Below are 16,541 nucleotides of genomic sequence, written 5' to 3' on the forward strand. Positions count from 1 at the left end.
TTTAGATTTGTAGAGGGAGACGTCAGGGCAGGTATGCCTCAATCAGGTCCACACACACTGACATCATGTTGGCTAACATCACCAGTGAACTGTCTTCTTGCTTACAGTGCAGCAGGCAGTCATAAAGACATTGCCACAGTTTGAGGTGCAGCTTCAAAACACACACACAAACAGACATGCTTGGTTAAGCTGCATTAGCCTATGTCAGGAAACATCTTGGAAATTGGCGTCAGAGTGTCTGCAAACTGATTATAATAAGAAGTGATATATATGGCTGTGTTAGCACTGCAGTCTGCAAGCTTCAAGGAAACAAACTCAGCAGTTACACCCATACATTGTAACTTAAATGTCACATTATTCATTATTATATAATGTTGACATGATATTGTATCTAAACCGACGAGTAGGATATTTGCTTATAGGTTCTTTAGATTTATTACAGTCGTTCTCAAATCGTGACCATGGCCTATATTTACCTGGCAGAACAATTCATTGTGAGTGAACATGCTTTAAATTTAGCTTGCTTTTCATTACTTTGATGTTGTTTTTCTTCTTAAGTACTTACCATGTCATCCCATATTACCAAACTAAAAATTTTTTGAAGAGATTTACTATTAGATTCAAGTCACGCAGCGTGCTTGGCCCAGCCCGAGTTTTCACATTTTTCTTCCTTAGGAACTCTTGTGTGATTTTGGCAGTGCGCTTTGGATCGTTATTATGCTGGAATATTTCTCTTCAGCCAAGCTTCTGGAGACCGAGAGACATCTCATCACCCAGTTTTTCACTATATCCACAGGCATTCATCCTACCATTTCTAAATGTAATTTCCCTAGCACCTTTTGCACTTCTGCAGCCTCTTGTCATCACGATGCCATCTCCATGCTCTCCATGTTCAGATCAGACTATGATAAAAGTCATGCTACCAATTGTTATCGGCTTCTTTTCATGTTCTTTAGTAAATGGTAAATGGCCTGTATTTGTATAGCGCTTTTACTAGTCCCGCCTAGGGACCCCAAAGCGCTTTACACACCCAGTCATCCACCCATTCACACACACATTCACACACTGGTGGAGGCAAGCTACAGTTGTAGCCACAGCTGCCCTGGGGCAGACTGACAGAAGCGAGGCTGCCATATCGCGCCATCGGCCCTTCTGGCCAACACCAGTAGGCGGTAGGTGAAGTGTCTTGCCCAAGGACACAACGACCGAGACTGTCCGAGCCGGGGCTCGAACTGGCAACCTTCCGATTACAAGGCGAACTCCCAACTCTTGAACCACAGTCGCCCTAGAAGTAAGATCTTATTTTACTGTTGATGTCATCCAAAGAGATTTGCACTTCTGAGTGCAAATGATCCTTTGGAGCTAGATTGTGCAGGCATTTTTCTGCTGGTCATTTTAGACCAGCTCTCTATTTAGAGGTACTCACTCTTTTCCCGCTGGTTGATAAGTGAGAATATTGAAAGGTTAGTATATAACCATGTCTATGCAGATGGCATGATGGGAAATTGTGTTTAAATGATCAGTTTTCTTCTTTCTTTTTTTTTTTTCAGTGCTCACAGATACACTTTAGTTGCATTCACTTACTACTTTGTGACCTGTATTTTCACTGTAGTCATTCTGAAATGTTTGTTTTTGATTTCTCATAACAGGAAATCTGCAACAATTTAGAAATAATACAGTTATTAAGAGGTGATACGGTTTGAATCATTTGGCATTTAAGTGATATTGCACAGGGCTGTACTTGTTTTTGTCGTTCATACACTGTATGAGTGTTGTGTTCTGTAGAGGTCTGTCGGGATTGTGTCGTGCCAGTTGTCATTATTATCTTTGTCTGTCTGGATGTGTGTGTGCCCTGTTGAACTTGGTATTCTGCAACAATGCCATTTATGTTTGTGTGTCAGGTTGTGTGTACTTTATTGGAGTATGGAGACCAGATGCGATGTACCAGTGCACTGATGAACTGTGACAGTTCCTGCCAAGTCCCTCTCCTCCTCCCATCTTCTGTGGTTCGCTTTAGTGTCCTAGTGCCACATCTCCCCCTGTCCTCTCTGATGACTATGCTAATTGTGCTCAGACTGACAGATTAGTTGACCTATGGCGTCTGTTTGCAGAAAAAAATAGGATACAGAGTTCCTCACTTGTTTTTTTTTTTTTTTTCTTTCTTTCTTTGATTTTGGTTCCTTTCCTCCCCATTGTGTTATTTTGAGCTTGGGAGTTGGAGTCAGCTTTTTCTTCTCTCTATTTTCCTCTCTCCTCTCTCTTTCCTTTTTTTTTTTTTTTTTGGCTTTCTTTCTCCATTTCCTTTCATGTGCAGTAGGACAAACCCAGTGTAAACACGAGTGGGGAGATACGTCTATACCACAGAGTGACTCACTGTTACGCCCACTCACTCACACTCATTGTGTTTGGATGTGTTGGTGTGTTTCTGCTTTGATGATACGTGCATCAAGTCCCAAATGTTTGAGTATGCGTGTCTCTTTGTTCATTTTAATGTATCTGTGTGCTTATGCAGTTTAAGTAGGGTTAAGGACAGTGTTGATGGAGCACAGAGAGCAGTTAACTCACTGTTCTTATACTGTATACAGCAGCATGATGAATATGGCTCTTACATACAGCTCTCCCTACTTGTCCAACCTCTCCGCAGTTCACCTCAGCCAGATTGTTCAAACCTGTGGTGAAACCGCCATATTTACCAAAGTGCTAATCACTGTGGCTTGTTTCTCTAAAAATTCAGTACATGCAAAACATGTGGGCAGAATATGACCTTTGACTATAACTGTGACTTCCAAGTACTTCAGAGTTATTTGACGTACTATTTTTGAACAATACTTAGAAGGCAGAGTGGTTTACCACTGATTGACATGACAATGACAGTCAGAATGTCGAGGTCTTTAAAAAAAATGTTACAGTTGTTAAACTAATTACCAATTGTAGCATAATGATTGTTCAATAAAAAAGACACAATTTCAAAGGAAGCTTGAGAATTCAATTCATTATTCAAAGTGTATGTGTAGATGAGGCCTATATGGGAATGTTTGTGTTGATTTTCATTGGTTTTTCAGAACCGCACTGGGGTATATATTCAGTATTCTGTATAATGGAACATAATTTTTGAAAATTAGATGCAGATTCTTTAAAAAAAAGTCATGCTCGTACAGATTTTGTAAAAAATTACAGAGATACAGCGGTATAATTACCAAATCTTTCAGCAGAAAGGCTCATTTGCTGTCGGCTGTGTTTTTGTGTTCGACACTTTATCTTCTCCCACTCGGCTCATTGTTTCGGTTTCCTCCCTCTCTCCCTCCTCCTGACTTCTGTCCTCATCCTCAAAATCTTGTGTCAAGCAGTGTGCACGCTCGGAGCGTGCCTAAAAGCCTAGCAAGAAATGCTTTGACCTCAAGATTGGTAGCATGATGACAAGGGAGGAGGGTCACCCCACCCGTGATTCACTTATGCGCCACTGGCCGGGTGAGGCACACCGGGAACTGCTAGTACCCCCTCCTCTCTTTTATTATTTATTTAATTATTTATTTATTTTGCTTTTCCTACTTTTTAGATGTCCGTACTTTAAAAGTAGAGGCTTAGCTTCCTTTTGTTTCTGTGTGAGCACAAGAGGGGGCGATATTTAAAAAGCTGCATTAGAAGATTATCTGAAAGATGTGGGTTACAGTACTGATTTGCACCTTTTGAACAGGATTTGTTTAGATAAGAGTCATTTATAAGCTTTATGGGGCTTTCTCTTTGAGATAGGTGCAGTGTTATCTGGCGCTGAACTTTTAGAAGTTGAATGACTTTGGCTTTAATGGCTTAAAAAAAAGGAAAAAAGACACGGAGAGCTCCAGCTACTCAGTCTGTCCATCACTCTGTCCGTCTGCAGGGCAAGTTCGACCGTCTGCTTCAGAAGCTTTTTTTTTTTTTTTTTTTTTTTTAAACAAAAGCACATTAAGTTGCAGTGTAGCTCTCTTATTCAGGCAGCAAGTGTGATGATTTAAGTTGCAGTTGGTGTTTGACATTCTTATTAATAGCAGAACAATCTGAACATGGGCTGAAACCTGTCCCAGCTGTCCCAGTATATTTACCCGTGTGGTAGCAGCTAATCATGAGTTGAGAGGCTGTTTGTTTTGGTGGCGCTGTGGGTAATTTCACTGTGAAATACAGGTTTGTTTGTTGTGTCTGTTGTGGAATCAATTCAAGTCGGTTTAGCAATGACTTATTCATATCCTGCATGAATTTTGGATTGTACGCTATAACGAGCAATAATTTTTCTTTCTCTCTCTCTCTTTTTTTTTTTTGTAGTGCTATCTCTCCAGCCCAGCCTACCTCAGCAATTTATTGTTTATGCATGCATATTTTAGTAATGTTAATGGGCATACAATATTAAATGCTGACTGTTTGTCTAAGCCTCCCTGTGCAGTGCTTAATAAAAAAAACAGTGCCCATCTTGTCTGGGACACACATGCAAACCCCAAAAAACTAAGCCCCAGAGATCACGTACAAAAGATTTTTAAAACGGCGATCTCAAAACAAACTAAATAATCCCTCCCACATAAGAGAACCCGTAAACAAAATTGAAGTGCTGTCAAGAGCCTGCCAAACCAACAGGCGGCGATATAATCTAAACCCTAAAGCCATGTTGGCCAATCAGAAGCCTGTCAACATGTCAACGCTGCAGAGTTTCTGATTATCTTAACCCCGGAAGGAGTTATCCAAAAGGTCTGTTTTCAGTGACCTAAAATTGTTTTGGCGTGTGGAAGAAAGGCCAAAATGCATAGGAGGGGAAAAAGGGAAACAATAGTGTTATAAAAACACACAAAAAAACCCAGAAAAAAAAACAAGTGTTCATGAAGAAAGGGCCCCAAGCCCAATACTGTACACTTCCCCCAACACCAAAGCCAAGCATCACAAAGTGTGACATGCTCCTGAGTCATGATTTTACCCCAGAAGCTGCAGATGCTCCCAGCACGAGCATCCACACATTTGCAGCCCAGTACTCTGCGGCCCTGTGACACTGTACAAGTCAGCCAGAGCCATGCCTCTGCAATCGTCAGACACGATTCCTGAGCTGTAGCGGGTAATTTAGAATGAAGGGAATTTACCCCAAATAGAACAAAACTCCCCCCGAGGACACTGAGAGCAAACTGTTCTTAGTGGGTTATGGCTGAGACAAAGCAGTGACACTCTCCTCTCTCTGCAACCTTCCTGCAGCTGCATAATAGCGGTTTATGGTAGAGTCTGACCAGTAGTGGACTTTTGAGGCCAATACTGTATTTATGGGGAATAAAAACAGTACTGTGTAGATGCCACCACTGTCTACATATTGCACTTTCAATATATGGGATATTGAAAATACATTTTGTGAACTTTTATTAAAGCAACTTTACCCACTAAGGCAGTGCTTCATTCCACACTACTTTATTTTCAGTTGACAGCTGAATGTGCTGTGGGCAGTACTGAGAATGTTATAAACATTGGTGTAGTAGCTGCTCGATTGGAAAATCTATGAGATCACGCATTTTCCAAATTAATCTGGGAATGACAGCTGGGATGGGCTCCGGCCCAGTTGGATAAGTGGGAGAAAGATGGATGGATATACTTTTTTTTTTTAATAGTTAAGCATCATCTTCTGTGAATAACTGCTTAAATGATTAAATAAATGTTTCTGTATTTGAGTTGTATTTATGAAGACACCTGTATCTCTGTAGCCTGCTATTATTATCATTTGAATATCAAATGATAATAGTAGATTGTTTGGGTGTGGGTGATGTCGGTTTCTCCACTCCAAAGTTGAAGACTTGGACTCATCAAGGCAAATAGCTTTATGTTATGCTTGTTTGGCAGGGAGAGACATTTATTTTGAAAATCTTTGAATTGCGCTAAAATTGTCCACAAATTTGTTGAGCCTTGTTGTGCAGCATAGCACAAGTTAGACTGCAGTAACGTTGGACCGCACTGAGAATACTAGGCAGTTGTTGCAGTCATTAGGCATTAGCGCTTCCTTGTCTCACTAAAGCTCCGGCTGTTTTTGTTTAAGACATAGCTTTCCCCTTCAATTTCTCGCTTAGCATGGTGGTGACAAGAATACTGTCAGCCAAGGTGAGTTTTAAGACAAGGTTAAAGTTGTCCAGTGGATAATGCCGGACATGGGCATTGGTTTGGAGAATGATTGCCTGTGTGTTCTTCACTACTGCCTGTGTGTGGTTTTTTTTTTAAGTTGTAACATTTCCTCTGATTGTCTCATCTTCTTGTTTTCCGACTCTTTCACCTTTCCACATTCCACTCAGTCTAGCTCTGTTCCCCGTAGACGTTCTAAAAGATGCAGGAGAAGTACCTTTTGTCCTCTTGGTCTACTTCTTCAGTCCTTGTGCCTAATTGGCATAGAGTGCTGACATTTACACTCTTGGCCCTCAGTGACACAGCTACCTTTACACCGTGAAACAGCTTATTAGTTAGAAATGAGTCTTCCTCCTTTCTCACTCTTCTCAAGCCCATTCTTTGCTTTTCTCCATTGAAGTTATCTTGTTGTTTTGTATCTGTCTCTATCAGAATCCCAGTGTAAACACCAGAGTCCATTATCTTGGAACTGTCTTAATGCTGAGTTAATGTGGCGTGATATGACATTAAGGAAAATATGCTCCAAATGATTTATTTCACCCCAGCAACGTCAGTCATTCTCATCCCCAGAAGTTGGATGGCTGTGTCTGCAGCTCAGGCACTAAATGCAGGAAGCTTGGCTGGCAATGGTCCTAAGAGGCCCCATTATCCCAGTGCAACTGACTTGGTAGGGATGAAATTCCCAGGCGATTTGCCCCGACTGACACAAAATGAAAGACGTTGGCTCCTGTCTGAGTGGTAAAGGGATTTCCACTTGGAATACTTGAGATTAGCCCTGAAGTTTGATCCTGCACAGACTCCATTAGTGAAAGTAGAAGGGAAGGAAGCAACAAATATTGAAATTCCATTATGGATAAAGAAAGGCTATTTGAAGGTAGATTAGGTTATTCCCATTCTTGTTCTAGGGCAGTTGAGTGTATTTCTTTTGAGGACGTTTTGATTTTTTTGCCCCACCCTCTAACAAGACTAGTTTTAAACACCGTAATGCCTTAGTGCCATAGGCACGCACGCTCATACATCCTTTGCTCCCCATGTGTCTCATTCCACATCCATCTGCCCAGCTGTGTGCCACACCTGGCAGCTTGGAACAACTGGAGAGTCATTAAAAATGAATGAACCCCATTGAAGACAGACGGAAATGAGGAATTAATCCAAGCCTGTGTGCTCATTTGAAGGAGACTCAGTTCTGTTTGTATGACAGATAATGATGGCGCTCATAGAAGAGCGTGGGAGGGGCAGGGGTGGCGAGCATACTGGTATTGTCATTCATAGCCTCCTTTCTCCTGTTAGTGTCTGTCGTACTTTCCCGCTGCATCATTGTCATTTTGTGCATTCAGTTTTCTCCCTCTTCTTTTTCTCATACCCTCGCAAAAACTACACCTGTCACTCTGCGTTTGTGCGTCCGTTTCTATTACACATGTGCATTTATTCACTCTGGGAGCAACACAAAACCTCAGCCTCCTTTGAAAATGCAAATGGGTTCTATTTGTGGCCGGCTGCTGTCACAGAGTGGGCGATCGTGTTGAGGGAAGTTTTTGTCTGCAGCTGTGTGTGTAAGTGTGTTTGCAAGAATTGGGCTCCCTTGGTCAAAACATCTTTGTGTGAATGCGCAAATGATTAAAAGACCACCTTATTAGAATACTTTTTATCTGAGTAAAAAGCATGTGGTCATTGTTTGATAGGGTTTGAAGAATCAGTATTTCTAAAGTGTAATAAACAAAAACAAACATTCTGAACATTCATTTACCTTTAAAAAGGTGCAAATAATGTTTTACTTTTAACAGGTAACGGGTGTTTTCACCTGTGGTGCCCAAACTTTTGCACGTTCGTGTAAATGAAAATGTTCCAGCTCACCTTTATTTACTGGCTTTTAATACAGCATGAGAGTTATTTGTTAATTCATATTTGGTGTTTGCTTTTAATACTCTAAGTTGTTTTATTAGGTATGTTGTATTCTTGTACAGCACTTTGGTCAACGCTCTTGTTGTAATTAAATGTGCTATATAAATAATTAAACTATTAAACTATCACCTCACCATGTTTCTCTTTGCCTTGGCACTTTCGTGTCTTTTTACTTTGATAACGCTACATTTGATTATTTCTTTGTGTAATGTGTCAGCACTGAAAGTAGCAGATGCTTTTGTCAAGAGGAAGATGTGCAACACTCTTAATTTTTCCATTAGTTTCGGGGACTGTAATGGAAAGTGGGAAAAGGGAAAAATAAGTTGACCTTGTGGAAAAAATGTTTTCTTCCTGTCTGTATGCTTGAGATCAGAGTTGGTGCATGTTCTTTTATGAGAGGTTGTAGAAAGTGCAATATGAATAACTTTCTCCTTCCCCATCCTTCTTTCTCTTTTCATTTTCTCCTGTCCTCCCCGCATCCTGATCCTGACCTCCTTCATCACTTATCAATCTCTTCAGGAGAAGAACAAGGACAAAGACAAACGCTTCCGTCCCCTCTATGACATCCCCTACATGTTTGAGGCCCGAGAGTTCCTGAGGAAGAAGCTCATTGGTAAAAAGGTAAGAACCACTGAGAGTCACTCAAACACACCTGCATTCACCAGTTTTACCCTGTCTGTGTGTGTGTGTGTGTGTGTGTGTGTGTGTGTGTGTGTGTGTGTGTGTGTGATAGTGTGTGAATCAAAATGAATACCTCTTATCAGCTTTAAGAAATTAAACAATAGTTGTAATGTAGCTGCTCCAACACCCTTTCCCTCCCAGTGGTATCTAAATACATTTCAAGTTAGATAGCTATTTCTCTCCATCTCTTAGTGTGAATACCAAATACTCCTGGTAGATGCCCTAGGGCTTGGTGCTGCTCCATTTAAACAAGCAATGTTGATTTCCCCCTCTTGTGTCTATTGATCCACCGGGTCTGTACACCCTGGGGGAGGGAGCTGGGGCTGCTATGATTTACACACATCTGACCCAGCAGAAACCAGCAGTGAACTGAAGAGCACTCCAGAGAACGCACCATAGCTTGAGCATTTTATCTAGTTTATTAAAGTGAAATCGAGCTGATAAATGAAAGTTGGTTTTGTGAATCTTACCAAAACGACATTTTTATCCGTCTCATATGCACAGGTTAGTTTTTGGAGAAGGGTCCCCTAAGTAAAACCGTGTAATTAGATCTATGAAGCGTAATATACCTGCTCAAGACTCCACGCAACACCCAAAACCTTCCAGTGAATGAAGAGGTTTATTCAAAGTACCTATCAAGAAAGAAAGAAAGCGTATTAAATGGAGATATTGCCAGCCTCAGAACTGACAAACAAATGAACGCTTGAGGTTCAAACGGGCGCTTTTAATAATGATGAAAGGGAAGATGTTGGATTTAATTATCAGTCTATCGATAAATAGCGACTGAGCAGGGAGCTAATAAACGTCTGTAAGACTTAATTAATTCTAACCGGGACACATTCAGACTAATTCACAGCAATTCAGAGTACCAGCGACATCAACTGCGATCCTAAGGCATCTGATTTTTCATTTTTTTTGGTCGGCTCGTCTCAGTTAGAGTCAACACGGCTCTGCTGCGCCACAAGCTGCTATTTTGGGGTGTTACCCTACTTTTCAGGTGATCTGCCAGCAGCGTCGAAGCACGTTCAGACGGGTAGAGTCAGGCGATATTAGTGATGCACAAATGCAGTTAGAGGTCATCAAGAAAAAAAGACTTTTATTGTTCCCTGGGCAGCTTTAAATGATGTTGATTAAAGTCATTAACTTAATATGGCTTAAGAATCTGTGTAGCGCATCTTTTAACTTTTTCAAAATAAAGAACTAATTCATCTGCCCTTTTTTTTTCACTCTGTCACATTTAATTTTCATAAACTTAATGAAAAGCAAGCATTTGTGAACATGTACAGGGCTTGCCGGGACATCCTCTTAGGTGTGGTTAAGGACTTTTGTGCTGATCTCCTCTCAACTTCTTTGTATAAAGCTTATACTTTACTCTTTTAGACACACAAGTTCATCTCAATTAATGAATTAAACACCATAAAGATGACAGTTATTGTCTTGGACACTCTCAGGAACCAGATTATGACTTTTTTTTAAACGCAAATAATTAAATGACATATTATTCATACATCAAATTCCACAAACAATTGCATTGAACTTATCAATTTTGGAAGCTTGAGCATATTTCTGAATGCGCTTTACTACAGCTGCGCCTCAGAGGACTTGTATAAAGAGGTGTATAGTAGACTCCAAGCGGAGCTGTATTTACATCAACTTTACACGCGAAGTTTGCATGCCAGCAATTTGCTTGTGGAACTCTAACCTTCTTCTCTGGCGATGATTAGTTTTTTTGGTTTTTTTTATTGGATGCATGAGCCACATTCTTCATTTTCACCATGATGAAATGCAAATAAAATGATTCCAAGAATAGCACAAAAAAGTTCTTATGTGTAGACAGAGAAGATTGAAATTGTGTTGCAACATAAATAACATTTCAGAGATTTTCAGTGCTTCAGTCTGTTTGACCATTGTAACGTAATGGCTACCATATCAGGAGATGGAATAGTGATTTGATTATTAAACTCAAGAAGCAAAGACCAAACAGGTGAGGGATTAGATAAAGCGTGGAAACAAGGAACAAAGAATCATTCATCTTCCTAATTGCCGATTTCTTTAGACATTAATGTCACTAACAAATGCAATTCTTTTCAGGACTTGCATTTTACATTTAACCAAAAATCTGTGACCTGGATGTCCTTCACAGTCCATCCTAATTACTTCATGATTCAGATTCACAGCCTTCTCGCATCTGCCTTTTTTACTTATGTAATTAAAACACTAGGTTAGTTTTATGTCTTTATGCTAAATGATGGAATTGTTCTCCATTTTTACCTTTTAGTGTATAACTCTGCATCTTTCATATGTACGCTACACCTACATTGTTTTCATTGTGCTACAGTGGCAATTTTCCCACCTCCAGTGGCAGTAATGCATGGAGAGAAGGCGGCAGACCCAGAGCTTTTGTCCATTGCCTGAGCCAAATAATGGTTTATGTTTTCCCATAAAGATAAGTTTAAAACTTGTCAGATGCACAGGGGCCATATAATAATAGGGCCATGTTGGAAAAGATTGCAGAAATTTACATGGAAATGCAGTTGCGAGCACAGATTGATGGAAACTGTCATTATGCGCAATCACCCTGACAAAATGACTTCCCCAGATAGAAGTTAACTCATAAATTCAATACTGTTTTGCAATTGACTTCTAAAATTTTGGAGCTTAGACCTCAACAAATCCATCCTTTGTGTGCTTTGTGAAGTCTCAGCATGTATTTCCAGTGGTACGAGAATGTACCAAACAATTGTAGCGATTTAATGGGGCCAAACTACAGCAGCCTTACAATAAATGGAGCCAACATGTCACCCACACCTTCATAACTGTTCAACTGAGTTAAAAAAAAAAAAGGCAGTGCAGGCTGATAAACACAAAAACACGCACCCACTCAAAGCCAAAAGCCAATAGAGTTACTTTTGGCATTCTGTGTGAGATTCATATCTCTGTCCCAGCCTCTCATCAGTCATTTTAATCATACTCATTAATGTTTTTTTAATGACAGAAAATTCAGCCGTAAGCCGGCTTCTGCGACTGAAGTGCGAATAATGATCGTGCTGTTTATTTGTGGTGTTTGTGTTTGGAAAGATGAGCGTGCGGGTAGTGGGAATAGAAACCTATAGCCTTGTTAAGGTATAAAAAGATGTGACAGTGTTGTGATAAATATGCATGTGTCAGCCTAATGTCATGTTGACTATAAAGGCTTGTGTGCAGGGCTTGTCTACCAAACAGTGGCTCATGTGTTTATGGTGCATGGATATGCATATAGATGATGTCACAATACATATGCACTTAATTTAGAGCTTGAGACGTATATGTAAACACCTATCAGAACCCTCACTTGTGCGCTGTAGCCATTAACTGTTTACTCATGCAAGTACAAATGGCATGCAACTCAGAACATGTGACATTACTCATATCAGTCTGCACTGTCTTTATACTAAGTTTGATTTCACGGTGTTTCTTGCTTAGACCCATGGGTGTTTCAAAAGTCAACTCAGCTAAAGCCTTACTGTTTCTCTCTAAGCCTCTGGCAAATTGCTGTTTTGTAGCATTTATCGCAGAGGAAAGTACACATGATTGTGTGTGCGTCAAAAGGAGTTAGTGTCTTAAGTGTGTTGACTGTGCATGTTTTCACAGGATTGAATCACTGGCTCTGTTTGCCCAGTGTATTCAAATGAATCCTGGCTGATCCAATCACATGTAGACAGCTCTAAATGCAGGTGGAAGCACCGCTTCATGACACGTTGAAAGATTTGATCACTCAAGGTATAGCTGGAAGTGGTGGCCATTAAGGATCTGTTTGTCTGCATGCAAAATCAACCTTGAACACTTAATCAGTGCTATAATATGTGCAGGGCACAAAGAACTCCCACAGAACATTTAATACCCGAGGCAAATTACCATCTCTCTTGCTACAGTATCATCCGATAGCTTTCTCTACATGGCATTTCTCTTAAGATCTGCCCTCGTGCTTCCCTTCTCTGTTATTAAGTTAAGTTAAGTTATTAACTTCATAGAAAGTGCAGTTAAGTGACATATTTGCTGTCAAAACAGTTTGACTCAAACTGTGTTTTTTTTTTTTTTTTTTTTTTTTTTAAAAGAAGGCTATGGTTCATTTAATCAAAGACTGACTCCAGAGTGGTGGCTTAATTAGTTAAAATTTAAACAAGAGAACAAAAATTATGACTATTTGACTAGCTTAAAACTGAGAAACACTATAAATTAAGCATAATCTAAGTGATGAGAGTAAACACTATCCATATAAATATTGCATGTCTCTTTAAAAGCTACTTGTAATTGTTAACTATCTTCTTCAACACTCAAAATGTACATTTTGCTTGAAATCTGTGGCAGTTTGCAAACGTATAGTGCCAGATTAGCTTGTACATTGTGACTAATGCTAGCAGTACTAACACCAGTAGCCTTGTTTTGCAGGTGCAGAATGTGGTTACGCATTGCTGCAGCTGAGTGGTTGAATGTCTGCTGACATAGCCTACATAAAAGCTTTTACTTCTATTTTCTATTCTTCTATATTAGAGTACTGAAGAGATTCAGAGACCAGGGTAGACAACTGCCATCGTGCCTTAATAAAATATATAATAAATTGGATAAATATGCTAAATTGATATATGGAGTATGAATAATTACTTTAACCGACTTATATTTCCGTTGCCTAGACAACTAATCATGCACGTCCCTACTCTGAAGACATCCCTTTATGACTTTGACTGCATGTTTTTCATACTGCTGAATGAATTTAGAACTGTATATATAGCATATGCCACCATATTCCTCACCATTTGATTAGTATTGACATTGGATTCCCCCAAGTGTGTACTTATAGGCTCTTTGAAGTGAGTTAGGTTTAAGTGGAGAGCTCTTGCCCATTTGCCAGCAGTACAGCTTCCTCTCTCCTCACTGGTGAATCAATAACAGAGCAACTCTGGAATGTTGCCTTCCTCCTGTTTCTTTATTGTTCCAAAGACACAAGGTTAAACCGTTTGTCACATTGTATCGTTTTTAGAAATAGTTACTCAGCCGTACCCGACTTTTGAAGGAACGAGTTGTTCTTTACCTGCTTTGTTGAATCCCCCAAAAATGATGATGGGGGAATATTTTTGAGCACAAATCCAACCCACGAGGCTTTAATGTTAATCCATGTTACCCTGGCCTACTTGTGGTGTCAAGTTGGATGCAGGTATGCAAGTGTGCAGATGCATGTTGCGATCCAGCAAGGAGAGGAGTTTAGTCGACCCACTTATTGTCATCCTGTCTCAGAACAATGAGCTCCAAGGAGACAGATTTGGAGCAGACTCCAAGACCACAGTTTCCCTTAAAATTTTGCTCGAGAAAGCCCCACTTTTATCCTGTCTTCCTTTTGCTTTCTGACACAAATGCAGACAAAGGTTTGACCTCAATATTGTTGGGGGGTAAATTGGAAGTTTCTGCTTCATGTCTTCCCTGAAAGAAGCAGAGGATGTAATTCCCTCTAACTGCAGATCTGTCAGATAATAGTAGGTGTATTTCAGCATCATCTCGAACAGGTGTCGACCAACGCTAATGGTCCCTTCCAGTCACAAGGTTGAACTATCATATTGACCTACAGGTGTTCCCCTCTGCTTCTCCTTTAAGCCCAAGAGTGCAATACATTACGGGAATTGGGAAAACAAGCAGATTTCCCTGTGACTAAACCTGCTAGAACGTGACTAAGCATTAACCAGCAGTCTCAGTGTGCTCAGCTCAATGCCCTAATGCCAGCGCTCTGGTTTAGGAGAATAAAGCTATATTAAATGCTTTTTTTCCCTTCTTTCTGTTAAACCCCTATTCCTCATCTCTATAAGGAGAGTGTGGGGCTTTTGATCTTTTATAAAGCATATCTAATATCCATATTCAAAAGACTGCTTTTTTTCCCTTCTTTTTTTTTGCCCAAGCAGAGGCTATAGCTCTCTGAGGCAAAAAGGAATTGGTTCAATACCTTCTGAGCAGCTCCTGCGACTAGACATTTTTGAGTTTCATATTGACACATGCTAATTTCCTTTAATTTTAATCATGTTTATATTAAGACTTTGAAACTAAAACTTGATGATTTTTTGTTTTTTAAATGTGACAAATAGTAGAAGGTGTTGAAATTTTTCTGTAACTCCTTCTATCTCATATCCAAGAACTTCTTTTGAGCTATCCCTTTATGGTAGGCTATAAATACACTAAGGCATTTTCTTTTTCTCCTTTCTTGATGTCACTCTACGTCTTTCTGACTGACTGTCTTGGTCTTTCTCATTTATATCGCCACCCCCATTGAAATGGCAGTGCTTGCATGGTGACATAATCCCAAAAAGCTTGATGTGGCTAACTTTATAAGTAGTGCTTCTTGTGTGCCTGGGTCTCAGCCTCAGCAGAAAAAAAGTAGAATGGAAATGTTGCATTAAGCCACTTATCAGGGTTGAGCACATTCGGATAATCCTGCGTGCTCAAAGTGGCTCCTGTTATGCAGCTGCTTGTGTAGTACTGTTAGCGACAGAGTTTCCCCCTCTTATTGGTGTGCACATCAGTGTGTGAATGAATTGAGAATGTCGTGTGTGTGCGCGCGCAATGTGGTATTTGATGCAGTGTGTGTGAGTGAATGTGAAAGTTGATTTGGGAAAAGCTTGAGGTATGTGTGTTCAAGGAGACGCAAAGCAGGTAGTCAAAGCGTCATCAGGTCCCATGGCTGAAAATCCAGATGGGGCTCCCTCTTCCTCCTCCTTTACTTCCCCCTCGTCCTCTCTGTGTCGTGCTGTCCCAGTATTTTCTTTCTTTCTTTCTTTTTTTTCAGCACAGCTCACTTCATTAAATGATAGCCAGCTGTGATTATAGCCTGCTAAAACACAGCAGCAACCTAAGCACCTCTCTTGCACACAAACGGTTGTTCACTCACCCACACAGTCTCGCTTCTCTTACAGTAGCTTCATACCTTGTTTTTTTTTCATCTTGCACTAATTTTCTTAATTATCCCTCTCTTTCTTTCTCCTCATTTCTTTTCTCTTCGAAGCTTAAAAATGTCCAGTCTTTTTTATACGATAGTCTCTTGTGTGTTGCCAACATCCAGGTGCAGGTGAGGCTGTTCTAACACCTGTGTGTATTCCTGCATGTCGAACAACCCCACACCCACCGCTTTCTTTTTTTATCACCTTGGTATGCATGCTGCAACAGCTGAACTGTGAAATTTCCACTAAAACCTTTAGCACTGTTAAATGCAGTCTTTGATCACATGTGCATCTTCACCAGTTTTTAAGTGTGTATTTGTTGGCATGTCCATTTTAAATAGTTGCAAAAAGAACAAGCTGTGAGGAGCTGGGTAGATAGACCGTGCAGGAAACGACATGTTTTTTTTTTCCCTTTTCTGTTTTTAGCTAGAGCAAAAATTAATCACCTACATGCTATTGAGATAAGCTGCCTGTCACTGTGCTCCTGTCTGGAAACCCCATCATGCAGAACCCATACTGGGCTTCTCACAACATGGTACCCTTCCCATATCACAGCTTAGCATAAGTTATCTGTAATAGCCTTTCACTTAAGACCACCGCAAATGGAGCTCATTCTAGGAAGCTCGACAACCCCACAGTCACGAGCCTGTCATTATGTTGCGTTATTGGCAAAGGTTGTTTGCAGTGAATGCTAATTCGACTTAGTCTTCATGCATCCGTGCCGGTAACAGTCATGGCATAAGGCATTGTTTTTTATTATTTGCACAAAGATCCATTTGGGCAGATAAAATCATTAGATTCAGGTATTTAAGGTTAAGTTCACTGAGCTGGTCAAAACTTACCAATTCATATGCTTATGATAGATAGGATGAAATGATAAATCCTAAGTCC

The 16,541-nt window shown here is 40.2% G+C and overlaps 1 protein-coding gene across 1 annotated transcript in view; it reads left to right on the forward strand.

Moving 5' to 3' along the window:
* snd1 (staphylococcal nuclease and tudor domain containing 1) overlaps nt 1-16,541 on the forward strand; it is a 178,541-nt gene that overhangs the window by 21,223 nt on the left and 140,777 nt on the right. The window contains exon 11 of the mRNA XM_006780760.3: nt 8,533-8,634. Within this exon, the coding sequence (XP_006780823.1) occupies nt 8,533-8,634 (102 nt within the window). The remainder of the gene's footprint in view (nt 1-8,532; nt 8,635-16,541) is intronic.

The sequence above is a fragment of the Neolamprologus brichardi genome, chromosome 17 (assembly GCF_056152115.1).
Source record: "Neolamprologus brichardi isolate AB-2024 chromosome 17, ASM5615211v1, whole genome shotgun sequence".
Taxonomy (NCBI): Eukaryota; Metazoa; Chordata; class Actinopteri; order Cichliformes; family Cichlidae; genus Neolamprologus; species Neolamprologus brichardi.